The 26,792-nt window shown below is 37.5% G+C and overlaps 1 protein-coding gene across 1 annotated transcript in view; it reads left to right on the top strand.

Moving 5' to 3' along the window:
* Nucleotides 1-1,339: 1,339 nt before the first annotated feature.
* Nucleotides 1,340-26,792, top strand: part of LOC122992778 (general transcription factor IIF subunit 2-like) — a 55,734-nt gene continuing 30,281 nt past the window's right edge. The window contains exons 1-4 of the mRNA XM_044366689.1: nucleotides 1,340-1,479; nucleotides 1,753-1,826; nucleotides 1,943-1,961; nucleotides 2,589-2,724. Of these exons, the coding sequence (XP_044222624.1) occupies nucleotides 1,414-1,479; nucleotides 1,753-1,826; nucleotides 1,943-1,961; nucleotides 2,589-2,724 (295 nt within the window). The 5' untranslated portion in view covers nucleotides 1,340-1,413. The remainder of the gene's footprint in view (nucleotides 1,480-1,752; nucleotides 1,827-1,942; nucleotides 1,962-2,588; nucleotides 2,725-26,792) is intronic.

The following is a 26,792-nucleotide window of genomic DNA, read 5'->3' as shown; positions in this document are numbered from 1 at the left end:
ACACATTGGATGATATAACAAGCTTTTAAAATACAACACATTGTTAAAGATTAAACCAGTGGTTTCCAACCTTTTTGGCTTTTGATGTCTTATAAAAAGCAGTGTGTAGTCGGGGTCACATTTCAGATGTCTATGAGTTGTTCCACCAAACAGTGATTTTTTCCATCTAAACTTCTCATATGGTTTAATTTCAATAAATGTTCAAATGATCCAATATTTCACCAAAACCAAAGATTAGAGAAAAAGTCCAAAAACTGTAAACAGATTTGTGTATCAGGACTTTGTTTTTTCTTCTTTCCTCTCCCATTAATCATCTCACGACCCCTCAGATTTATCTGGTGACCCTTTGGAGGGGCCCTACCCCTAGGTTGGGAACCACTGGACTAAACTAACTAACTGCATATAAAGTAATTCACACCAGCTCCACCTCCAGCAGCTACAGCAGCAACATGCTGCTCACACACTGATGCTTCGGTATCAATAATCTAATGATGTCATATACGATAATATATCAATCAGAGGGACCAAATCACTACTTTTACTGCAATACTTTAACTACATTCTGCTGTTAATACTTTTACTTAAGTAGGATTTTTCATGCAGAACTTTTACTTGTAATGGAGTATTTTTACATTGCCGTATTTGTACTTTTATTTAAGTAAAGGATCTGAATACTTCTTCTGTTGCAACATCACATTAGTCCGTAGCTCTTTTTGATCCAAATTATAATGCAGATATTTTGTCAGTGGTCAGCAGCAGTTACCGAATGATTAATTTGCAGATCATGGCCGGATGTAGCTGCAAGGGAGCCTCAGGATAAAAGCTCAGCTGGTCCCTCATTAACTTCCCATTCCTCCCTCTGTCTTTGTATAGGGTTCAACATTTCTCTGCTGGAATAATACGTGTTCTCTGGTTTGCTGTGTGGTTACTCCAGTTAACACAGACTAATTTAAATATATGCACCATATATTGTGCTTTACTCATTCTACATACATAAATAAATAAAATATAAAGAAGGAGGAGAGGAAGATGATGATGAAGAAGAAGAAGAAGAAGAAGAAGAAGAAGAAGAAGAAGAAGAAGAAGAAGAAGAAGAAGAAGAAGAAGAAGAAGAAGAAGAAGAAGAAGCTTGTCTGGCCCAGACAAAAAGATAAAATAAGATAATAAGATATAAAATAATATAAAGATATAAAATAAACTGCAGACAGGAAAGTTTCTGTTGAACATACAGATATTTTTATAGCTCTCCAAATATTTTTTATTGTTTGTGTCATGTATCAGTTTTATTTTGAAAGATATAACAGGAAGTTTTAGTTAGTAATTGCTTAATTGAAAACTCCTGACTGAACTGAGGTGTGGAAACCTTCCAGTCTTGTTCACCTGGTTCAATCTGTCTGTACAACTTTCTACAACATGTCAGATAAAATGGAGGTTAATCTATCTGGAGTCAAACAAAGTAAAGGCGTGTGGCTTGTAAAGGTTTGTTCACCTGGAGATGATCAAAGTAATCAATAACTTTCAGGATGCTAAACCAGTATTGATTCACATTTTATCTTGTTTATCAGTTAACGCTAGTAGCTGTTAGTTTAAATTAAGCAGCTTAATCATTGTCTAAATCAAAAATTGTAACAAAATGATTCGTTAAAGTTAGAAGCTGACTTGATCCTCTTTGTTGAGTTTAATGTGTATTTGTCTGTCTGTATGTTACTGGTTATCTCAATAAAACACCTGAATTGCCAAATCTCTCACCAGGTTCCCAAGTATTTGGCTCAGCAATGGGACAAAGCAACAGAAAAGGGAGAAGTGGGAAAGATCACCATTGGAAAGTACGTATCTCATTCTGGAAATGTCCTTTGATACATGTTTTATATGCTTTGATAATCAGTGTCGGTGATGCACACTTTTTTAAAATCTTTTATTTGTCTTCTCATCCACCTGACAGGAAGCACAGCAAAACAGAGGTGAGACAGCTTTTAGAGCTACAACAATTAGTCGATCGCTAACTGTTTTGATAGTTAATCGATTAATCGTTGTGAGTCATTTTTACATGAAAAATGAAATTGAAATTCTCTGGTTCCAGCCTCTTAAATGTGAATATTTTCAGGGTTTTTTTAGTCCTCTGTGACAGTAATTTGAATAAATTTGGTTTGCAATCTGTTGGTCAGGACAAAACAAAACATTTTGGGTTGCTTGTTGGGCTTTTGTAAACAGTGATTGACTTTTTTCACCATTTTCTGACACTTTACAGCCCAAACATCTTGATATAATGCACATATATTGATCTTTTAAGCCCCTTCCATTGATTTGTTTCTTTGTAAACATTTTCTTGAATTCAGCTGGTAGTTTTGATAGTTTTCACTCATTCACACTGCGTGTATTGAATATTTTTAGTCACATAACCGAGGTCATATTTATTGGTTTGCCATATTTTTCTTAGTTTTTTTCTTTGTTGTATGCCATCACTGTCTGCTGCTGCACTGTTCCTTCGCAGGGATCAATAATGTTCATCTTCTCATATTTGACCTTATCTGATGAACCAGAGTAGACTGTTAAATGACCATTCACCTCGATTCGGCTGTGTTTCTCAGGTACGTTTCAGCCTGAATGAGGAGCTGGCTGCTGTGGGGGAGAAGGATGCATCGCTGCAGGTGCCCAGAGATCATCCCTTCACTATGCACACAGTGGGCGGACAGACCATGGCTGTCTTCAGCCAGAGCGACAAAGGTCAGTGTCCAACTCAGTGCTCATCACTGCGTCTTTTGTGCTGGGTGCTGTCATCTGAAACGCATGTTGATGGGTGGCTAGAGGGTTCAAACTGAAATAGATCTGACAGTGAATGTGATTCCTGTGACTATCCACAGGGCAGAGTGTTGTTTTGTGAGCTTAAGATCTGAAACTCTTTACTGCAGAGTGCAGATCACTTAGTCTGAAAGTGCGGTGAAGAGGTTAAACAAAAAATAAGGCTTCACAAAAAATCACTTTTAAAGACGAGTAAGAAAACTGTTTGCATTGATTCAGAATGTGGATGTTGCAGTTTCCAAGACAAAATCAAAAAGTTTGAATCTATTTTAGGATTAAGACAGAATTTAGAGTTTGGATAACAGTCTTTGCACTATTTTAAATATTAAAGGGGATGTATCCTCCACATTTCCAGGTCTATATTTTTTATTCTTGTGCTCTACTGGAATATCTTTGCATGATTTACAGTTCAAAAGACTCCTTACTTATCTTATACTGGCTCTTTATACAGCTCCTCAGTTCAGCCTCTGTCTGAAACAGGCCGTTTTAGCTCCTGTCTCTTTAAGGCCCACCTCCCGATGAGCCCACCCTGCTCTGATTGGTCAGCTTCAAGAAGCTGCCCCTCAGCAGACTTTGGAGGCTACATAAACAAACAGTAGTAGGATTTCAACAACCTTAGCAACAAAGGTTATGGAACGGACGGCCGTTGGTGGGTATGTGCGAACAATCTGATGGCATCACGATGAGGAAATAGAGTTGAAAACAGCGTTCAGAGCATGTTGAAACCCTGGATTTTGACTTGAAGGCAGCATTTTTACATATGTTCACCTCAAGTTCTGGACCATGTTTAACACAGACATCTAACATCATAACAGTATATAACTGAAAATCACACACACAAATAAAAAACATGACATGTCTCCTTTTTAAGTGTAAGCTGTGCCTTAGAAAATTGAGTCTTATGTTATTTTTTTCTGATTTGGTTGTTAAATCAAGCTCAAACCAGCAAAAAGATTTCTCAAAGTCTTGTTTAGAATTTTCTGGTGCCTGCAGATAAAATGTACTGATTAAACTTTATCAAGAGACAAATCTTGGAGCTGCTGTTATGACAATAAAAGGAGAAAATAATAAAAAACCTCTTTTACACTCACAGGGAATTTACTCGGGCTGGTGGTACATTACATCACAGATTTAACTTGCCTTTGTTCTTTTTAGTTTCTTAGGTTTTCTTGCTTTGTGAAAGCCAGTGTTGATGAATTCTGCATTGATTGCATTGTAATATTCATGAGAATACTCAAGAGGGGCTTTTGATTTATGGAGGACGCTGGCTGCCAGACATGATGTGTCATACTGCTTTCCGAGCCAGAGGGATTTGCAGAGATTTGCATCAAACACGGAGCATAAAAATAGCTGTAACTGTATCATTTGGTGTCTGTGTGAAAGTGACCAGAGAATTAGGATGTTAATTTTAATGGGATAGTTCTGTTTGACCGCTTTCATGTATCAAAACAATAAAAGTAATAAGAGTTGAAACAATTAATTGATTAATCCCCAACGATTTTGATAATTGGTTGATCATTTTGAGTCATTTATTAAGAACAAAAATTTCCAATTTCTCTGATTCCAGCTTCTCAAATGTGAATATTTCTGGTTTATTTGGTCCTCTATGACAGTAATCTGAATGTCTTTGGGTTGTTGTTGTTCTGGGAAACAGTATTTGACATTTTCACCATTTTCTGACATTTTATAGAACAAACAATCAATTAATTGAGAAAATAATCATCACATTCTCTCAGCTTGTACACAAGAAAGATCTACTACATAAGGAGGAGACTGGAACAGTATTTGTCTTTCATTGTAAATGGGACGGTAGAGTCATAGGTTAGAACCGGCTTTAGGGGTTACAGGTTGGAGTGACATTGGGTCAAGACGACGCCTTGAGGTCACGCTGTAATTCTTAATCTCTCCTCAAGGCATCAGTTGTCTGTGATGTTTTGTTGAAAGCAGAAGCCAAGGCCAAAGAGGACCCTTCTAGTCAACAAAGATAGGTGGAATCTGTGGCCAAATAGAAACTAGTGAACCAATTAGACTGATTTTTTTTTATATCGTAGGCCAATCTGCTGGGCTTAAATACTAACACTCAGACTGTCAGAGGGCAGTACAGGAAGAGACAGCATCCGAGTTACACCAACTTGGATGTTCGCTGTTTACAGTTCTCCTTGATCAAGTAACTTCAATAAACATTCTCAGCATTAAGACATTAAAGGCTCGTGTGTGCTTCTCTCCACTGAAGTGTTGACCATCGCTCAGAAATATCCATAACACTGATGAAGAGGGACCGAAGCCAGAATAGTTCCTAAAGGTAAAAATGGATGAAACGTAACTGAAAGACATCATTAGCACAAAAAATAGGGACTAAGTAGGCGTTTCCAACATGTTTTCAATTAAAAAAACTATGAGAGATGTTATTACTTAACTCAATTTAACCATGACTGCTTTTGTGTTGTTAGTCAATGGTGCATTTGGATCGCAGTGACTGTAGATTTCTTTTTTTCACTTGAATATTTTGTCTAAGTATCGATTTGGCTCCTGTGTTTGACATTAAATGGGTGCTGAAGCCGAGCCGTAATGCCTACTGATGCCAAATGATTTAGATGCCTTTTCCCCAGTGCACTCGTGTGTTGGAAGTCATTTCCATGTTTTGAATTAATATTGATTGGAGACATTTTGTTGTCAAAAGAAGTCAGATCTTGTACTTCAGTTCAGAGCTGCAACGACTAGTCGATCAACAGAAAATTAATCAGCAGCTATTTTGATAATCTAATAATTGTTTTAATCATTTTTCAACAAAAAATGCCAAATATTTGCTGGTTGCAGATTCTCAGATGTGAGGATTTGAAAGTTCAGTGTGTCTACATGATAGAAAACTAATTATCTTTGGATTTTGGACTGTTGAGCAGATAAAACAAGACATTTGGAGGTGTTACCTTGGGCTCTAATTTATTGACAAAACGATTAATCTATTTATCAAGAAAATAATCTGCAGATTAATCGATAATTAGTTGCAGCCCTACTTCAGTGCTTGACGCAGCTGGGGTGTTGAAGGGGGTCATAAAGTGAAGCACGTAGCCCAGTGTGTGAGTACGCTTCAGTTCAGTAGTGAATCCCTGATATATATTAAAAAAATGTGATTTTTTTTGTCCTACTTCTACACACACACACTTCTTTCGAGGTGAACATCTGTACGAGACCAAGTCATGAATCCACAAGTTCATTGATTTTAAATGATAGGCAACAACCGAGACAAACAGGAAAGCATCTAAATAATTTCCTCGTTAAGCAGCTGAGCAGACAGTAAAACAAAGTGCAGGCGAACCGAGGAGCACATGAATTAGATTATTTCCGTTAGTGGAGGACGCAGCAAGAGAAACATAATGACACACTCAGTAGTAGAGAAAATACACTTGAACAGTGAACTGTATTTTCACTAAAGTTGATTGCAGTACTTCTTTTAACTAACTCTAAACTGATTTTATTATGGATGTAGTGTAAATTAAAAGAAAGAAATACAAATACTTTCAGCCCAGAGAAACTAGTTAAAGCTCCCGTAGGCTCCTGTACGACCTTGTGCATTTTTAATCAATACATTTATCCCCCGGCATTTTGAATCAGAGAATATTATGCAGTCCTCTTAAAAGTTTTGATGAAACCTTGAATCACTGTGTAGGAAAGAGAATTTGAGTAATGACATGTTAGTGTGTGTGTGTGTGTGTGTGTGTGTGTGTGTGTGTGTGTGTGTGTGTGTGTGTAATAGTTTTAACACAGTGTACTTCAGATGAATAGAAAGAGCAGAATTTGGTGCAAATCAGATTCTCTAGTTTGTCATTGTGTTGAAATTTCTACTAGTAATACTAAACTACAAACTCACACTATGAAATCCTGGAATTTCTTTTCCATTATTTCCAGTAGGTTTTAGATCAAAGGTACTGTGAACATATTTTGCAGCACTGGTACATGTGCAAAAACCTTTTCTAGCCATCACATGCCTGGAAATTGAATTAGGACAGTCTAAATGGTGAATTGTCCTTTAGCGCTTTTGTTTGTTGTTAATAAAGTCTAAAATGCCCAAAAAAAAAAAAAATTAATAAATAAATAAAACATCGTAAGTATTTCCCAGACTAGTGTTCAATACATGCAGGGCAGAAGTCAGAAAGCAGAGCAAAACAACACAAAGTGATGTGTGCGGTTAAGAGCTTTGTTTTTTTGTGCTATAATCTGAACTAGAGTGACACTTTCAGTGGCATCACATCATATGATTGTATCGTGCTAACTAATAGTGAGTTTTTATTGTTTTAGAGGTTCAATATTCACTGTCCTTCAGCTCTGTGTTTGCTCGCTACCAACTCCTGAGGGAAATATCTGGTTCTTTAGCTGCTAAATGCTCCACTAGCTAGTCGCTAACTGTGTCTGTTTGCCGTGGTGCTGAGCAGGTGGTGTACAGCGGGTTTTTAGAGCTTTCTCTCTGAAAACAGCTGCTATGAGAGCTAAACAATGAGCTGAAACTCGCTATAAAGAGTCGGGTGATGACTGTAGATTCATCACCACGAGTGACGCCTCTCACATTACACATTGTCATTTGATACATTGTTGTTATAAAAAAATATCCATTATATAAAGTCACAACTTTATACTTTAAGATTGACAAAATCCTTGTATTGAAAAAGCCGCCATTTTTCAGGAAGTCCAACACTTTTCACACTTTTCAAAGTCCTTGGATTTTTGGATTTTCCCTTTAATGCAAAAGTTAATTTTTTAAGGCTTGACAATCCTTTCAGCCGTTGGCTAAAAGATGACTTTGATGGATTTTTCCAGCACAGGGACATAACAAAACTGTATTGTATTTTTCTTCTCACAGCATAAGTAACATATAGTAGCAAATATACCAAGTAAACATAATTTGGAGCACAAGGAAAGACTGTAATTAACAATACTGCATGAAAAACATAAAATATAACTTTCTTGTAAAAATCTTTGATGACAATGAATATTTTATTTGATGTAATATGTAACAGTGGACCTCTGTGCTCTGTGACATTTTGATTATTTTGCATACTTGCTATCTTTACATACGAATGAAAATATGTATTGATCAATGGAAAAAAAAAAATGAAAAATTAACATTGTGAGGTCAACCAACCAACTCTAGTGTGAACGCCCTATTTAGGGATGCAGGATGGTTGTTGAATATTGATGATGTTCAGACGACATTTGTGAACATTTCCATACTACTGAAATAGTCTACAAAAAGAGCGACAATGAGAAAGTGTTAGTGAGTGAATGAGAGAGCAAGAGAGAGAGAAACTGAACCGAAGTTAAAATTTAACTCTATCTAATACGTATTTTATGTGGAGGTTTAGCAGAAATCTGTGGAACTAGATTTGTCGTGTCCATATTATGACCTTAAAATATAAACCTCATATAAAATTTAGTATAAAACACATCATACATGTGTCTCCTGTATGAAAGGAGTATTACTGACCAGGATTATATTTAGTCCATTGTTTCTCTGTTGATACAGTAAATAACTACAGCCCACTTAAAAGGAAATTTGAATTTCTCATCAGAGACATCTCTGTCATTGTTAGTCAACTGTGCCTCTAAACTCTGACTAAAAAAAGTGAAATAAAGCTTTTTCTTTCTTCATCAGGATGCATCCTACAGCCACGAGGTTTATTCTATCACCGCCCTCATGCACTTTACATGCACCCACTCATTGCATGTGCATTATTACCTCCTACATGTGATGATGGATTTTTCCATTTCTCCTTTGCAAGATTTTTTTTTTTGCTCTCTTGCTTTAATCTTTTTTTTCTACATTTCAAAATCTTCTGTAATCATTTTCCCAGCAAAAAAATATGTTTATAAATTGTTAAAAATACTTTTCTTATTTAAGTAAAAGCATAGGCTTTAAGTGTCAAAGGGGATCCGCATAACATATTTGTGTTTGTGAATGTGGAAACATGGCATTCAGGAGGCGTAACAACCTCTTGGTTTGTTCTTAAAGGTGCCCAGATGACTGGCTTGACTGTGAAAGTGCACTGGAAACACAAAGTGGGATAAATGTCCTCGGAGATGTGGTGGTGTGTGGTCTCTGTTTACCTGACCGGACGCTTAGCTCCACCTCCACTCGCCCACAAGAAGGTGTACTGTATGACACCGGTCTCCCACTCACTTTCCACACACACAGCAGCTTTCCAGCTTCACTGTACCTGCACACTTGCACTGGTTTGATCTGCACTTGCGCTCTCGTTCTCACCTTTTTTTTTTTTTTTTTTTTTTTTTTTGACACACACACACACACACACACACACACACGCCTTACACCTACTCATATTTTACTGATTCTTGACAGCTTGGACAAAGTGGGTGTACTTTTTGAAAAGAAAAAAAAAATCGATTTACATATGAGAAATCTAGTCAAATATGTATTCAGCTATCAGCATCCACATTTTGTTACCTTATGTCCATAAAATATATGTTTTATGTCATCACTTTATGTCTAAATAACGCTGCAACTAAGATATATTTTTAGATATATTTTGCATTTTTTTGCCTTTAATGGACAAGTTTTATTAAATTTATGCCGTCCTGAGTTGAGATTTGGAGGTCTCGTACTTTCTTAGGTGCGCTGATGGACGCTGTTACAGAACTGGTGAGAGGAGTACCATAGTGTTGCTCTTCCTGATGTTTCTCCTTACCTGAATCAAGGGTCTAAGAATAGAGGATGTTGTGTGCTGTACTGGTTCTAAAGCCCCTTGAGGTAAATTTGAGATATTGGACTATAAAAATATCCTTGACTTGACTTGAATAATTCTAGTCTCTTAAGTCTCATAAAGTTCCTCTGCTCATATTTTCTAATTAGCATTTAAAGTTTTATGTAAGTAATATTCAGTTTCTTGGCAACTTTTGGATGAATATCTGTGAAAAAAAATTGGGTACAGACATTCATGGTTCCCAGAGACTAAATACTGACTTTTAATCTAATGCCACAGATGTTATTTTCAGACTATTTCTAAAACTATGTGACCAAATGTAATTTGAGATTAATGCAAAAATATGCAAAAACACTAATGTTAGCCTGCCTCTTACGGTTCCTTAGGTTAAATGTTCCCTGGTTTGTTTCAGTATAACACATTCCTAATAACACTAGTTTTGTGTTTGTCACATAAAAATATCAAAAGATAAAAAAACTGAATGGCAATGACACACAGTACAGTTCAGACTGACATTGTTGACCAAATTAAATGAGCTCCGTCTATGTCCCTTTTGATAGGAAATATTTAATCCAGCCTGCCTTGCAGTGTCTAATCCCTAAAATCCAAACGTTTAGACTGTGTATACCTCATTCCACCACCCCTGTAATACACGTATTCAATAAGCCAACGATAGCGAGAGGTTGCTAATGGTCACCGTCAGTGATTGAAACACACACAAATGGTGTCTGACATGGCTTTTGTACTGTACGGCTGCTAGCTAAATGTTCCTTCATTATTTCCCCTCTCGTTGTTCTGCTTTGTTCTGGCAAGGACCAGGTATTGATTAAGAGGTTGCTAAGCAACAGGCTTAGTTGCCACAGAAGCGTGCAGAAGAGAAGAGACAGCCAGATGTAATGTATTGCTCTGTTACTGTAGGCAATGACTTTTCTTCAGCTGCCTCTATGGGAGCTTTTCATTCAAACTTTGAGTCCTTGAATTCTGTTACATCTCTGAAAACCACAGCACAGCATGTCTGTATCCTTATTATCAGGATGAACTGTTGTAACTTTGAATAACCACTTCTGTGCTTTTTGAATCCCACTTTCATTTGAAATGCAAACGGGAGTGTAGATCTTTTTTTTTTTTTGTCATCCCATATCTTTGTTGCTGCATTGCATTCTGATAACTGTACTACACTACTACAATTCAGGATATCTGTATCAATGCTTTCTCTGCAGTGGATATGTTTTTGTACCAACGCTGAATTTTCGTTCATGACTTTATAGAAAGATGTTTCGTCCTGAAGGACTGACACCAAAACCTGGTGTTTATTGCTTTATATAACTGAAACGTTGTACACAATCATTAATGTATGTAAAAACTGCATTAATGTTTTAGCATGGACTTTTCAAAGAAGTTTCTTAAAGCCAACCACAGTTTTATTTGAGACCAAATTTAGAGTACAACTAGCCAATTAATCGATTAGTTGATTGGCAGAGAGGTAATTGGAGACTATTTTGATAATCGATTAATCAGTGGTGAGTGGCTGGTTTGAGCTTCTCAAATGTGATGATTTAATGCTTTTCTTTGTCAAACATAACAGTAAATTGTAAATCTTGGTTAAGGACTGTTGATCAGACAAAACAAGACATCTGAAGATATCACCTTTGACTCTGGAAAATATAATGGCTACTTTTCACTATTTTCAATCATTCTGTAGACCAAATGAATAATTGAGAAAAAATCGGCAGATTAATCAATAATGAAAACAATCATTAGTTGCAGCCCTACTGCAATTAGGGTGCCTTGTTTTCATCTCCAATCGCAATAATGACGGGTTTGCATTGTTGAATTAGTACTAAACGCTTTGCAAAATACTCTTAGCCCAAAACCTTAGGAGTCCTAAATTAAGGCCCGACACACCCTTTATTTTAAAGTTCCTCGTAACTCAGCCAGTTAGGAGCTTCTCTTACACTGAATACAGCCCCTGATTTGCTCCTCTGATTGGCATCTTCTCCAAAGCAATGACAGCAGACGCTCATTGGACGTATTCAGATCTGTCTGCAATGCCAAACTGATGGAAACAAAGAGGTAATAATTAAAACTGATGGCCGTAGCATATACATTAGTGTTGCTACATTATCTGAAAGAATCCTGCGTTTCTGTGTTGAGGAACTTTTGAGAATGTCAGTAAAAGAAAACTTCAAACAGGAGAAAAATACTCCCACTTCCAACTTTGAAACTCTGCTGTATCATTTAAGACGTGTCCCCATCCGTCTGCCTCTGACAGCTTTGACAGCCTAATTAAATCATGAGCTTATCATTTGGTCCCACTGAAAAATATTCTCCAACCAGGAAAAAGCCATTCACAAAACAACATCAGACCTTTTTTGAACTGTTCACAAAGTCGGAGATGTAGGGAGTGATGCAGGGGTCTGGAACCAGAATAAATATAAAAAGTAGTTGATTACTAATGTCAGGTCAAGTCAGGTCATTTATTGTAGTTCAATATCACAAAGTATGCCTCAAAGGGCTGTATGTATAATAAAAACAGTAATGAGCAACATTAGCAGAAAGTATAAAATCATATAGAAGTGAGATAAACTATATATAGAGCATTATAAACAGAATATTTGAAATATTAAAAAGTAAAAAGACAAAGTATGTACACGAGACTCTTGAACATTCTTATCTGGATACAGATGACAACACGTGTATATATACAAAAATATGTAACATACAGTACAAATACGTAACTATGCACACACAGACTGCGTATAAGTTGGATACCTGTAGTTTAGTATTTAGGGCAGACTAAGTGAGGTTGAAGGCTGGTGAGAAAAGATGTTTTTGAGTTTATGAGTTAATCAGTCCACTGAGATAGCCTCTCGAATTTTGGTAGGAAGAAGAGAGGCTTGGTAAGAGAAGACCCCACCACCTACTGATGTTTTATTTATTTCTGGAGTAGTCAGGGGACCGGCATTTTGAGATCATAGAGCTGTAGCAGATATATGAGGAGTGACTGGAGATGATAAGTAGGATGGTGCAAGTCCAGGTAATATTTTATAAGTTAAAAGTGGAATCTTGAAGTCAGATCTAGCACATACAGGGAGCCGATGTAATGAAATAAAAACAGGAGTAACACGATCAAAATTTCTTGTTTTGGTTAATATCCTGGCAGCAGTATTCTGTACAAGTTGTACTTTTTTGATTTAGGTAAGCCAGAGAAAAGTGTATGACAATAGTCAAGCCTTGATAAAACAAATGCATGAACAAGTGTTTCAGCATCAGCCGTGGAAAGAATGGGATAAATCTTGGCAATATTTCATAAGTGAAAATATGCAATCTTTGTACTATTGTTTATGTTCTCAAAGGAGAGATTAGGATCAAATAGGAAACAGAGGTTTCTACTATAAGGGCTTTGTGCAATTGTGGAACCAGCTATGTTCAGAGCGAGTTCACAGAATTTATTTCTAAGCTGCTTTTGATCAAGAATTAGCATTTCAGTTTTCTCAGCCTTTAAAAGAAGGATGTGTGTGTGTGTGATTTCTCACATGCATTCTTCCAGTTTCACCAGCTGATGATAGATGTCAGGCTTAATGGAGACGTAAAGCTGTGTATCATCTACATAGGAATGGGAACCAAGTTTGAAATTATTGATAAGTACCAAGGGGCAACAAGAATAGGACCGAGCACAGATCCCTGTGGCACACCATAACTGACCTTCTTGTAGTCTGATGAACAATTGTTGTGAAAAACAAAGTGAGATCTGTCAGATAAGTATGATCTAAACCAGGAGAGAGCAGTTTCATTGCGACCAATATAATTTTGTAGGTGATCTGACAGAATGTGACGATCGATCATCAATCAAAAGCTGCGTTGAGGTTTCTTTGCTGTGGAATTTTCTAAAGCCAGATTGTTGAAGCTCATACATGTTAGTATGAATGTTTGTGTGTTTTTTTTATGTGTGTGTGTAGTTTTTATGAAAGGGATACATTCCTGGGACCAGATGCATAATACATGAACTGTGTGTACGCACAAAGCCAGAAATACAGTATGCAAATGTGTCCTTTTCATCAGATTTATAAAGCCGTGCAGACGCATGGTTCTGTTTCATAAGTGGATGTAGACTCGCCCACCAGTCTTTACACCTGTCAGTGAAACAAAGGAGAAAGAAGTTACGCATTCTCACCGATTATGTTGCATCAGAGAGGGTGTCCAACAATGCCACAGCAGCTGTCATTGTGTGCAACCATTACGCACGGCTGTGTGGCTATTTATAGCATCACATGTAGCTGTAAACCATCATCAAACTATCTCAATCATCATTGTCAAACGTCAGAAATGTAATCAATGACTCATTTGTAGCACTCATTTTGAAAACCGACTTTACAAGGTACAAAATAATAAAACAGAAATAAAACTAATACTCCTACACCATAGCATCTCTGCATCGTTTGGTAACCTGACAGTACAGTCAAAGGCCCAGTTTACCCGCCTTATACAGACAAACATGAAAGTCATGGGAGTCTGCCAAGATCCCAGTCCTCAGGCTTTTTTTTAGACAATCCATAATGAGACAGGCCCAAAAAATAATTATCTCAAGTACAACTCGTGTCCTCCACCCTATCAGCTCCTGCTCAGGCGCTACAGGGTCCCCTACAGCAGGCACCACTGTTTTAAACATTCCTTAGTCCCCCTTGTGGATTAAAGCCCTTTAACAAACCTAGACTGAAATATACTTATACCTCAGCTGTCTTTCTCGCTGTGATCACCGTTACATATCGTCCTCTATGTGCACTTTTTCTAATGTAGATGGGCTATTGATTTATACATGTATCTGTTGTTTTATTGTTGCTGCTGTGATTTTATACTGCAGACACTGTGATGTCCAAGGCAAATTTCCCACTCTGGGACAATAAAGTCTATTGTATCGTATCAGATTGTATCATAACCTATCCTATCTTAAATTAAAATAATGATACAACCTGCCATGTAGACTGCATAAACACATACACAATCACTCCAATCAACCAGAACAATTAATTTTATATTTTATTTTGATTATGTTACATTTCACTCCATCTCCACCTCTTCATATCACCTGCAGCCCACTGATCTGAAGTATGTGAGAGTTGGGAGCATTCTCACTGCATGTTGTAGTTTTATAAACACCAGTTTATGTGTGGGGAAATGGGGTATGCATGATTTTTGTGCATACACATCGTTCATACGTCTTGCCCCTGCTGTGTGATTATTTGAAATCCCTGCTGGGTAGAAGAATCACTGGAACTGTGCAGCTTGTTGGATGCTGGTCAGACTGTCGTAGGTGTTTTTATTGAAGCGGTGTGGCTGGCTTAGCTTTGTATGTTCATTCCTAAAGTGTGGCTCATGAATTGCTGAGGGTTTAAAGAGGAAAATCTCTTGACTGGATACCTCTTGAAAAGCATGACTTTGCAGTCAGACGACACTAACAACGCGTGCTTTCAGGATTATGTTGGACTTCATTCACAAGGATTCAGCAGGCCCACAGTATGAATTCTTGGCATTCATCTCCAGCTTTCAGCAGTTCCTCCTGCTACACTGGAAGTTGTACACTAATAGTTGTATAGCTGGGCTGTTTCCATGGCTGACGTCAAGCAGCAGTCTTGGTATTTTGTTAGGAGAGGTCGTGTACAACGTTGTCTATGAGGAGACTACAGAGTTTCTGCTGTTGGAAAGCTAAAATCTCTCGGGAATACTCACTGTCAGAGCTGGTTGTAGCTGTCAGTTCTCCCCTGTTACACTGCTCACCAGAAAAAAAACACCACCATTCTCGAAATATGAGCATTACAGGTATTGTTGAAATGAATTTCTAGCTACTGTGATATTTGTTCTGCAGCTTTTATTTATCCATAGAAATTCACTTGAGCTCCCCGCTATTTTTCCAGCAATCCTCCTCGTCTCATTTAAACAGTTTCACACTTTCAAACTGGCAGCTGCTCATTGAGGTGTAAAAATAGATTATAGCTTATTATCTGTGTTGTGAAACACCAATTATGTAGGGATGAAAATCTTGTCCTCAACAGATTTAATTAATTTGTGTTTGCTTACAAGTTCAGAAGGAATAGAGGCAGCATGGATTCATCTCATCCACTGCATCATAAGCTCAGTTGCCAGTTTATTTGTTACACCAAAAGCTCCCACCTTGATGAAGGTTGTAATTTAGTTTTTGTTGAAACTGTTTTAAAGAGGTGGTGCTTCAACTTCATAGTAATTTTGGAGGCTGCAGTTGTAGCCGTGTGTGATGCTGTTGTGTTATTTGTGTTGTACTGAGAGGTATTTCTAAAGTTTTGTCACGTCAAATAAATTTTTCCCAAAGATGGTTTCTGTGATTTTAGATAGTTCTTCTCACGCTGATGGATGTTCAAATGCTCATTTTTCTGATAAGATTGTTTTTAATTAGTTATTTGATGGTATAAAAAGGGGGTGTGACGTCATGATTGACAGCTGTGATTGACAGCTGCCCTCAGGAGACACCCGGAGGATGAGCTGAGTGACCGCAGCAGCTTCTGATGGAAGACACTGATGTACGTTTTCATCTGTGATTCACTAACCATAACCTAACCATACCTTAACCACAGCGTTGACACATCATGAAACATAATTATTATTTCAACAGTGATTTGTAACAGTTTTGGAAGGCAGACAGATGATGTCGTCCTGCTGATTACTGCCAATAGAGGGCGTCAGATCAGAAAATGCTTGTATGTGCCATTTGTTTGGAGGATTTGTTGGTAGATATGAGTTTATTGTGCAATGATATAGAAATATATCACATTTATTTGCTAGATACGTTGATCATATTAACTGTATATTACCAATAGTAATTGTGCTGTATAACATAGTCATTACATTTGTAATATTGCCAGATATTTTATAGTTTTACAAATCAGAAGATTATATCATGGTGAAGCTTAAATTCCCCTCAACTTAAAAATGTGTTTTGCTTCTCGTTCCTCCAGTTTGCTGTTTGAGCTTCGCTGTGCAGAGTGATGTATGAGCAGAGAGTTTGTTTTCACATTCTGCTGAAAGTGGAAAGTTTCTCTTTGCTCAGCTTAAATCTGAGTCTAAGACGTGTATCTAGGAGCATGATTTATGACATCACAACTAGTTTGGAGCCAATCGTGGTCCAGTATTAAACTAAAATGTGGAAATGTGACATCTCCAGTGCACCATCACTGAGAATGGACTTTACAGTGAAGTAGGAGACATCTCGTTCAACTTTTGCAATGAAAAATATTTGCATATTCATAAATTCTGGATTTTTCAGTGAGGGAGAAGGATTAGATGGATTAAAAACCATATCAGACACATATAGTTGTTCAGTATTTTTATGTTTTACGTCATGTCTGGGGGGGATCTTTAAGGATTACAACCTTAAAGCCCAGTAAATCTAGAGTCTTCTACTATCTGTTCCTGTAAAGCATCTTGCTCAAGGACCCTTTGATAAAGCAGAATTACTGAAATATATGAAATATGGTTTCTGTGCCCAGAGAGCATGATTGTCTTTTTAATGAGGGCAGGCAGCTTCTATTCTTTGTTCATAAATCCATTCTTCAGTAAAGGAAAAGTACCAATTATTTACCGGATCAAACAAGTCTAAACTTGTGGATTACTGATTGGTGCATGAATGCAGCTCTCACTTTTTTGCTCTCTATTCTCACAGTCATGTGAAGGAGGGGGCTGAGCTCACTGTGATTGAAGGCCAGCTATTCCTCTCAGAGACAAACCGTGATTGTTGTTGTTGTCGCTGGCCAAGGTCAAAATACGAGAGTGAGCCGGCAATTGTTTAGCCAGACAAATGTCATCCGCGTTCTCATTTCTGTTTTGCTTTCTGAGACAAAGCTTTGTCCAACTCCTGCTTTGCTCCCACACAAGAGACATGTGACATCCAGAATAATGACAGAGGGATAAAACGTGACGCTCCGTCGCCGGTAGATCTTTACAGGAGGATACAATGTGAGCCTCAGCAGGTTGAAAAGGTTGCAGTGAAACACATTCATAAGAGAAAGTGATAGAAGTAACCTCTTTTAAGTCATGTTTTCTATAAAATGTTGAGGTGCTTTCTCTTTCCTGACCCTTCTTCTTCTGTCTACAGAACCCATTATGATAATTGTAATGTCACGTCTCTGAGCTGCAAACACAGTAGATTTTCACTTAAGTCTCCAAGTTTGCAGTTAATGTTATTTTTCAGTATTTTTCAGGTGCTGTGGGTCCTTTTACACTCACAATGAAGCAAAATATACTTAAAGAAAATGTACAAAACCAGCTGCTTTTACATTTTTCTTATAATTTGATCTGAATCTCTTCACTATTTCACCAAACCTCTAAAAGTTTTTGTAATTTCAGGCAACGCTGCTTTCACAGCTCACATTTTAGCAACCAATCCTTTCTGTCAGAGAGAGTCTGAGAGCTTGTGCTGAGGTTTATTTTCCTTCCATCACTGCAGCATTTTAAAGCTCAGCTGACCTGCACTGATGGTTTTTTAGAGGTAGTTCAGAGCCGGCTATTGCATTTCTAGGGAGTCATGAACACTGTCACTGGGAATAAAAATGTAGCACATTATTGTTACACTGGTGAATGAGTCGGCTGCTCTTTATTAAAACATAATAATATCCAGTGAGTGTTGTCCGCTGATATGATGAAGGTTCCTCCACACTCGGGTCACGGTGACCATATGTTTGTATTATTTTTGTGTGAGATGTCTGAGAGGAGAAATGATTTTGTGTCGTGTGGGAGGATTTTACTGAACAGAAAAACAAAACTTGCCTCACTCAGCCATAAAAGCTGCTCACCCACCATTAGTCTGGCTTTCAATGGAGCGTTTATGTGTTACATCGTCCCATGGTGCTCCAGATCAGGCCTGAGTTGAACATTTTGTACGTGGATTCAGCTTTGTGTCCTGAAGACAAGCCCCAACTCTGCCAAATGGAGCTGTGAAGTCTTGAAGCTAAGAAAAAAAACAAACTAGGAAGGCTGTATGATTAATGCTGCATAGTGTACAAGAGAAAAACATGCTCAGACGTTTATGCAAGTGCTCCAAAATTATACATTACGTTTAAGCGACAGAAGCCCTCCAGTGGCCGTAGAAATTATGATGACAGCAAAGGAGGAAATCGGATGATGTAAATATATACTGTAGCGACAAAAGCCATGTACAGAAACTGTATTCTCTCTTAACTCTAATGTTAACAGATCCCCCCTTTGCTTTTGTCTTTTTAATAGTTTAATTTTATCTTCCTTTATGTTTCATTCATTCATTCTCTCTTACATTGCTCTCATATGTTCATGAATTATTATAAGATGAATACGATAACATGTTATTTCTTCTTTTTACATAATAACTGTGCTGTAATGGTTCGTGAGTGAAACCAGGAGAAAGTTTTGAAAGGTATGGGTGGATGGATGAGTCAAAAACAAACATTAATACAGCTTAATGCTGCATACTGTAGTGTGTAAGAGATGTATGAGATTAACAGCAGCTTCCAGTTAGTCATGGTTCAGGTTTGAAAGGTGGGAGGCTTGTTTTCAGATGAAGTGTAGCATTTTCCTACAAATTTAAATGCAAGTCATGACGGTGAGAATGCCCTCTTCTAGAGATGTATGGAGGAAAGCGTGCTGATGAATAATTGTGCTTACTAAATCTTGTAAGGGCTGATGAGTGGAATTAAAAAATGTATATAATATGCAGCCATGTAGTCTTGTGTTTGTTTGCTGTTTCCCCTGCAGCAGCTGTTTGCAGTTTGTATTTACTCTGAGGTCTCTAAGTCCCAATTAAGCACAGTGCACACAGCAGACTATACATGGCAGCTTCATGATATACCTACAAATGAACCTCTAACTCTTATGCTGGAAAAAATGCGACATGGCTCCAGTTTTTTGTAATTTTCATGAAAAAAATGTTGAAATAACAGAAGAAAATAATTTGGATTAAGACATTCAAACCCCACCGGCTACTCATGATCAACTTTCTAGAGGTCTGATGAGATGTAAATGTGAGATACAAGTTGTTTTAAAATGATAAATTACAACTTATGGGACCTGACTTGGAGCGTTTAAGGTGTGTTAAGTGGTGTACAGTAAAATGTAAAGATAGAAAAATGTTGAATTCTATTTTGTATTTGTCTTGTATATGTGGGCAACACTGAATTTATAATACTGTCCAATTCAAGTTGTTTCATGAATATAATATAATAATCATGTGTAATTTCTATGATACATAAGAAGTGAATGTCCTTTTTCTGTCCAATGACCTGATATTATTTCTTGTTTAGGACTAAATTTGCTTCTGTTAATGCTTAAAAATGCTAAAGATCAATTTCAACAGCATCTGTACGGTGGTCATATCTGAAAAAAATCTCCTTTTTTTGCAGCTACTTGTCTCCATTTCTATTATAAATATTGTCCTTTGCACCCTAAAGATGGAAATTATGGATTAAAAACAATATACTGTACATGTATCAATAACAACATGGCTCTAAAGATACTGATATTTGCATTAATTTCTAATTGATTAATTCACACAGATACACATGTGTGTGTTGCAGCCCTTACTGTCATGTTGTGTCAAAGCGTGTTGATTACCACTTTCACACATATAGTAGGAAGGTGCAGGACAGGTTGGCTCTGATTGCCTCCTCCACCTCCTTCTTTCTGATTCTGTTCTGCTGGAGATCTTCCCCGTGTCTTTCACTCTCTGATCCTTCCTTTATAAAGCTTCTCTTGTCGTCTTTTTTTTTTTCCAGTCTGCTCCCATCTCCTCCTCTCAATTTTTATTAACTTTCTTTACCCCGGTGGCCCTGAGATCTGCGGCTTATAAAAACACAAGCAAACAGACAAAAGACAATAAAATTGAAGAAAAACATCTTCACCAATTTGACAACACATACGGTATAGAACGTTCAGAAGGAAACACTACAAAGAAATAAACATCAGCAACTTAAGAAACACATTCACCAATTTGACAACACATTTAAACATATAAAACCACACTGCAAATACAGGAAACAACCAAATACAGAAAAATGCTGCAAAAACAGAAAACACAACAATATATATATATATATATATATATATTATATATACGACAAAAACAGAAATATGCAGCTAAAACAGAACATTTAATCAAATAGAGAAACGCCACAGAACACAAAGGAACTGAGTTAAAACAAGACAAGTTTCCAGGGGACATTAGAAAGTGTTGAACATGCCCAGGCACACTAGTTGTTGCCATTGGCCCAAAATCATAAATCATATATCTGAGTGTGAAATTTACACTCTGTTTGCTGCCCTCAAACATTCCCACTATGAAACAAAAAGTGTTGCTCATGGCATGAACATTAATCTCTGTTAACAATCCAACAACACGATGCATCACATTTTTAGATGCTAAAATTACTGCTGTGATCACTCAGAGTAAACTATCGAGTGTCTGTGAGCCTGTAGGAGCAGAGAACGAGTGAATGAGAAGATGGTTCCTTCATTTGCTTGTGTTTTGTCACTGTAATTTACTCCTTAATTCACTCTTTCAGGATTATCTATCAGGACAATATGATAACGTAACAAGCTTGATAATGTTTTATATTGTATAATTTACATTAACAACATTATACTGGTAGTTTATGGGAACACTGAATTTATTACAATGTAATACTTTTCTAGTTGCTTCAAGATTACACAATAATCATAAGTAATTTCTTTGATACAAGAGCACTGAATGGCCCTTTTCTGTCCGATTTCATGATATGTTTTTAGTGAGTAACCGCACTGGGAACAAGAGGAATTATCTTCACTGTTATCTCTTCACTCACAGAACGGTTTCTTGAATGTAAGAAGAAACGACTCCCAAGACTCAAGTTTTTTTATTTTTTTTTTTTATGCACAAGTGTAAAATGCTGTTTCAGAGGCTTTTATGCCCTCAGGGAAAAAAATCCAGTTCTTGGTGAGAAGCTTTTTTTTTTTTTTTTTACAACATTAAGTATGAAAGAGGTCAGACTTAAAAACACTGAAATATATATTACTGCATAAACGCATATCTCATCTCCTTTTTGTGACTGTATAATGGTTTCTGCTGCCTCTTTTGTCTGAGCTGAGAGTGGAAGGGGCCTGACCTTCCCTCCGACTCCTCTTCATCACCTTGTCTCTCCTCTTCCTGCCCCCCATCACCACCACCATTGCCTCTCTTACTGGATTAATAAGATAAAAATCCAAGGTATGTTAGTCATTTTCTGGCTGAGCGGCTGCACACGCCTGAGGCATGATGATAAGGAGGGGTGTGTGTTGTGTGAGAGAGAGTCGGAGAGCAGCGTGCAGGCATATGATGTAGGAATTGAGTTTGCCTGGCAACAGGTGAAAAGACTGCTATTACCACCTGTACCTCCTGCCTCCCTCTTCATCCAAAGCTCCCTTTTGATGAGGTGTGGATCACTTTGACTGAGCGACTAATAAGTAAAGCAAGTCACCGTCATAAAAAATGCATGGAGCTGATCTGCAATTCAAAAGGTTTGATGTTGTTGACAGTAAAGTGTCAAGATCTGTGTGTGTGTGTGTGTCTATGTGTGTGTGTGTGACATCTGAACAGCACTGGTTCACTGAGTTTGCCTCCATCATGATGGTGCGTGTATGTGCTTTGTCACATATGGTGTTTGTATGTACTGTATGTTGTCTGTGTTTGCGAGGCGTGGGCCGAGGATGAGGTTCGCCTGATGTCAGAGGTGGATGTGGGCGTATGAGTCATGACGGGGGTTTGACGACATCGCCTGCTGGAGCAAATGGTTTTAGTTGCCATGGAAGGGGGGGGGACAGCACAGAGAGAGAGATAGAGACGCTGTTCACTCAAAGGTGGCTGATTGTTGTTCTCCATATGGGTACACTCGGCAACTAAAAGCTGTGTATTAACTTTGTATATTAACAATTCCAACAAGCGGCAAGAGGCACTTTAAAACAACTTGTTTACAGATGTTTTCCACTCTGTGAAGACTTGACCTTGTAGGGAATGAATGTTTTTAAATGTTTGGAATTTAAACATTTTCACTCCCACAGGCTCCCATAAAAAGGATTTTGACTCATCCCTGTTTCACATCATTTGGACATAAACCAGGCTAGACTTGTTTTCTTTTCGCACCAGCAACATCGACCAGTGCCAAAGAAGCTTCTGTTTATTTAAACAAAACCCTTACACACCAGTATCAGGCCTGTTTTGTGACCCAGTATGGTCAATCTATTGACTTATATTTAAGTGGTGGATCAAATCCAGTTTGCACTTCTCCTACATAACTACTACATCGCCTTTGTTATTCATCTTTTGCTAAGATAAAAGTAGGAGTAGCAGCAGTAGGATGATAATTACACAGAACACATTGAATTATATTAAATCACAATGTTTCAGTCTTTTTGTTGATATTGATTTTTTTTAAATTAGTTTTTGATTGTCTACTTATTTAATTTAGGGTAATGGTTCGACATATCATTTTTAATTGATTTTATATTAGAGTATGTTTAATCACATGTTTGTTTATTTCACTGTCAATCAGTTTCATTTTGGCACATCTTCTAGTCTTCAATTTTCATCTTTTTACTTGATAAAATCAACAGTTTGTTCACAATTTCACATCCTAGTGGTGGGAAAAGTCAACTTTGCTCTCATTTTTTTTTTTTTTTCTTCTATCTGAACTAGTTCACTGAAGCTGTCATAAGCTCAGAGCATTTCTGCATCACCTTTAATTGGGAGGCTACTTATGATAAAACAAATCAAGACAGGACAATAATCACAGTGTTTCAGTACTTCGGCTCATATTAAGAGGAGGAATAACTAAAGTGAAAACTTTGTTGTCAGTTATAATACTACTGAAATTAGAATTGGACTGTTCATTACTAGGAAAAATTGTATATTACTACTTGATAATGACACACATCAGGGTGCAATGCAGACAGATAAAAAAGAGATCCTCCTTGAGGGAAGAGGGTGACTGGCCTACTTTTAAAATACCAGATATCTTTACTGGAACTGGGAGGCTTTGAAAGGGCTCCCTAAAGACTTCGGTGGCAGCGAGCCAGTACAACTTTCTGTGTCAGTCACTGCTTTACAACAGGTAGGATACAGGTGAGAATGGAGCTGAGCACATTTTAATTATATTGTTAATTCAGAGTGTGCACAAACATCGCTGCGTGGTGAAAATGGGGTTTAATGGCTGGTGTCATCAAATTCTGTCCATAGATACAAGCCGACTGTCACTCAACACTGTCCTGTTGTAGGTTACTTTGTGGTCGGTCCTGCAGGATTCCTGGAAGACAGTAGGACTACTTCAGTGGCCTATATGTCATATTTGTTTAAGCTTCATGTAAGATTATTTGCTTAAGACAAATTCAGAAAATCAAAGGTCTTTTTTTTACCAAATATGAGCCAGCTCAGTAGAAGATTAATGCGTCAACATCATGATTTTTAAAGTGGCTATAATCAATATTTTCTATAATAAAGTATGAAATGACAATGTGTAATTTCAGAGGCGTCGCTTGTAGTGAGTCATACAGAACATTGTCACTCAACTCTGCAGCATTACGGAGCTTTGTAGCAAGTTTCAGCTCATTGTTTATCTGCTCAGCTGCAACTTTACTGTTTTGGTTCACTCTCACCATTCTTATAGCGCTGTTTTCGGCAGCAGGAAGCTGTTTTAAAAAACCCACCTGCTCAGCACCATACGGCAAACAGACACAGTTTGTGACCAGCTGGTGAAGCATTTAGCAGCTAAAGAGCCAGATATTTCCCTCAGGGGCTGATAGACACCATAAACAGAGCTAAGAGCATTCATCTGTTGGACATAAATACGACACTGACTGAATGATAATGTTGCTCTGTAACTGCTGGATGTGTAAATAAGCAACAGCTTGCTAACAAGTTCAACGTATCAATTATGTATCACCAGTGATGTCGGGATGTACAGACCACATCCTCAGTGCACTTCAACATTACCACAGTGATGAGAACGTTTTCAGCTGGTTTAAAGTTGGTGTTTAACATTTGGAAACGTTGATTATTGTGTTCATGTTTTCTCAAATTAAAGTCATTGGGAGAAATAATTACTTTTACTCTGCAAAACCCAAAATATAGTCAGACAGGGGCGTTGGACTGTTAACCATCAGGGGCTGAGCCTCTTATCTTTTAAAAACATTCTTCTAAATAAACTCTTCTAAATAAACTTTCCATGCTGTTTTTTCTTGCAAATGAGGGTTACACATTGCTTAAAAAATGTGAAAATTGAAGAAGGAAGGAAGGGTTTGGATTTGATTTACCATATAATCTGCACATGAATATTCAAGTCACTTGAATGTCTCAAACTAAAATGAGCATCATATCAGATACCTGCTACCATTATTACAAGGCCTACATGATGGAAAATCCTCAAAACCCAAAATACAACAGCAATTTCACGAATGAGAGTTGAAAACAGCTAACTACTCAGAGTGACTGAGTAAATATCCATATTTGGTTGCAAAATCATTGCTGATGGACCTACTTTTTAACGTCATGTTATCAGCTCAGCTTGTAGCCTAAAGTTTTGTTTTATAGAAGCTGTGGTTAATTTAGCTGCCAATGTGTGACATGATCACAAAAAAGTTGGCCTGGTCATAAAACTTGCCTCGCGTGTTATCACCGCTACCAGGCTATATCTAACATGAGACTAGGCTAGTTTGGTGTTGCTAGCCAAGGGGAGGCACAGCTAAGCTATCATTGCTAACGATTAGGCTGGTTACAGTGCAATGAGCTGTACATAACTTATGCTCTGCTCATATCATGTTCACTTAACTTAGAACTCATACAGACATTAGCACACCTCGTTTTTCTGGCTGCTTCAGCTTCAACCCCTTTACCGGTAAAAAAAATCTATCTATATCCATTTTTTCCTCACACTGACTGACTGTGTGAGCTAGCGTTTGGTATAGTAAACCCTTAGACTTAAACACCAGTATTTCCACATTCCCTGTAAACCCTCTCTGATTGGTCTTGCCTCCGTTCTGATACACTGACGATATAAAATTACAATGTTGCTGTCTTCTTTATTGACAAACTGCTTAACGTGGAGAATTCAGGGCTAAAGAAAAAGGGCTACAGCCACAGATGCCCAGGCCAGGCGATGCCCATGTAGTCAGAAAGATTTGCCTTCTTTTTTGACCCGCAATTTTTACTTGACAGTAGATTTTTCCACATTTTATCTCCATTTAAAGTCCGATAAACCACGGTATACACAGAAAGTGTTGCACTGTATAGAGAGTCTTGACCACCAACTGCTGGGATATTATAATAGCGTGACAGAATTGTTTTATATTATATTTATATTCTGAAACTCTGTCAAAGCCACCAGGAAAATTACTTTTTATACGTAGCATACTACCACTGGGGGACGTCTGATAGGCTTAACCAATTACAGGCAGTTTAATGATAGAACATAATTTTTTATGAAATCATGATGATGATGTGAAAATGCTGAAGCAGCCCTAAAGGTGAGATTCATTTTATAAAGAGGGTTGTTCATTTCAAGAGGTTTCTGTAGTTGCAAAAGCTTTTAGTGACCTCAGCCAACAAGAGCCACTATCACAATTAATGGTTTCCAAGTGGGATTTGAACTGTTACCTTCATTCAGGCAGCAGAAACCCAGAAACATTACAACCTCCACTGTTCTGACAACTAAAATGTGTAACGACAAAGAATATACTGTACATGGTGTTATTTCTGTCCCTGTTATTCTTCATTAGTTTTACACACCTACTACTTTGTTCCAGACATGAAAAATTGGGGTTTTAACACATATAGAGAAGTGTAAAGTGAGTAATTTCTGCAAGGAACATGTTCTGGTTTGCTAAAGCTGACAGTGAGAGTCAGTTCAGTGTGTCTCCCCCACTTAATTGTATCAGAAGGTTCTGGAAACTTAACACTAATAGTGCTCCTGTCTGGTTAAGTGCTTAACAGACACACGGTGTACAGACTGTAAGTTCAGGCAGGTCAGGACTGAATAATTATTGGAAAACTTTTCATCTGTGATGCAGAATTGGGGCTTTATTCTATCTGATACAAGCAAAAAAAAACCTTACCATCAGTTAGTGAGGCTTATTGATATATTGATATGTGTCATTAATGTAGGGCTGCAAACCCCAATTATTATCTTGATTAATTTCTCAGAGGCCACGTTAATGTCTTTAGTTTGCTTCTTTTGTCTCACTAACAGCTTAAAATGTTAAGATATTCAATTTACTGTCATATGA

Source organism: Thunnus albacares, chromosome 11, assembly GCF_914725855.1.
Source record: "Thunnus albacares chromosome 11, fThuAlb1.1, whole genome shotgun sequence".
Lineage (NCBI taxonomy): Eukaryota > Metazoa > Chordata > Actinopteri > Scombriformes > Scombridae > Thunnus > Thunnus albacares.
The sequence above is the reverse complement of the archived record's forward strand: the minus strand, read 5'-3'. Positions and strand labels throughout refer to the sequence as shown.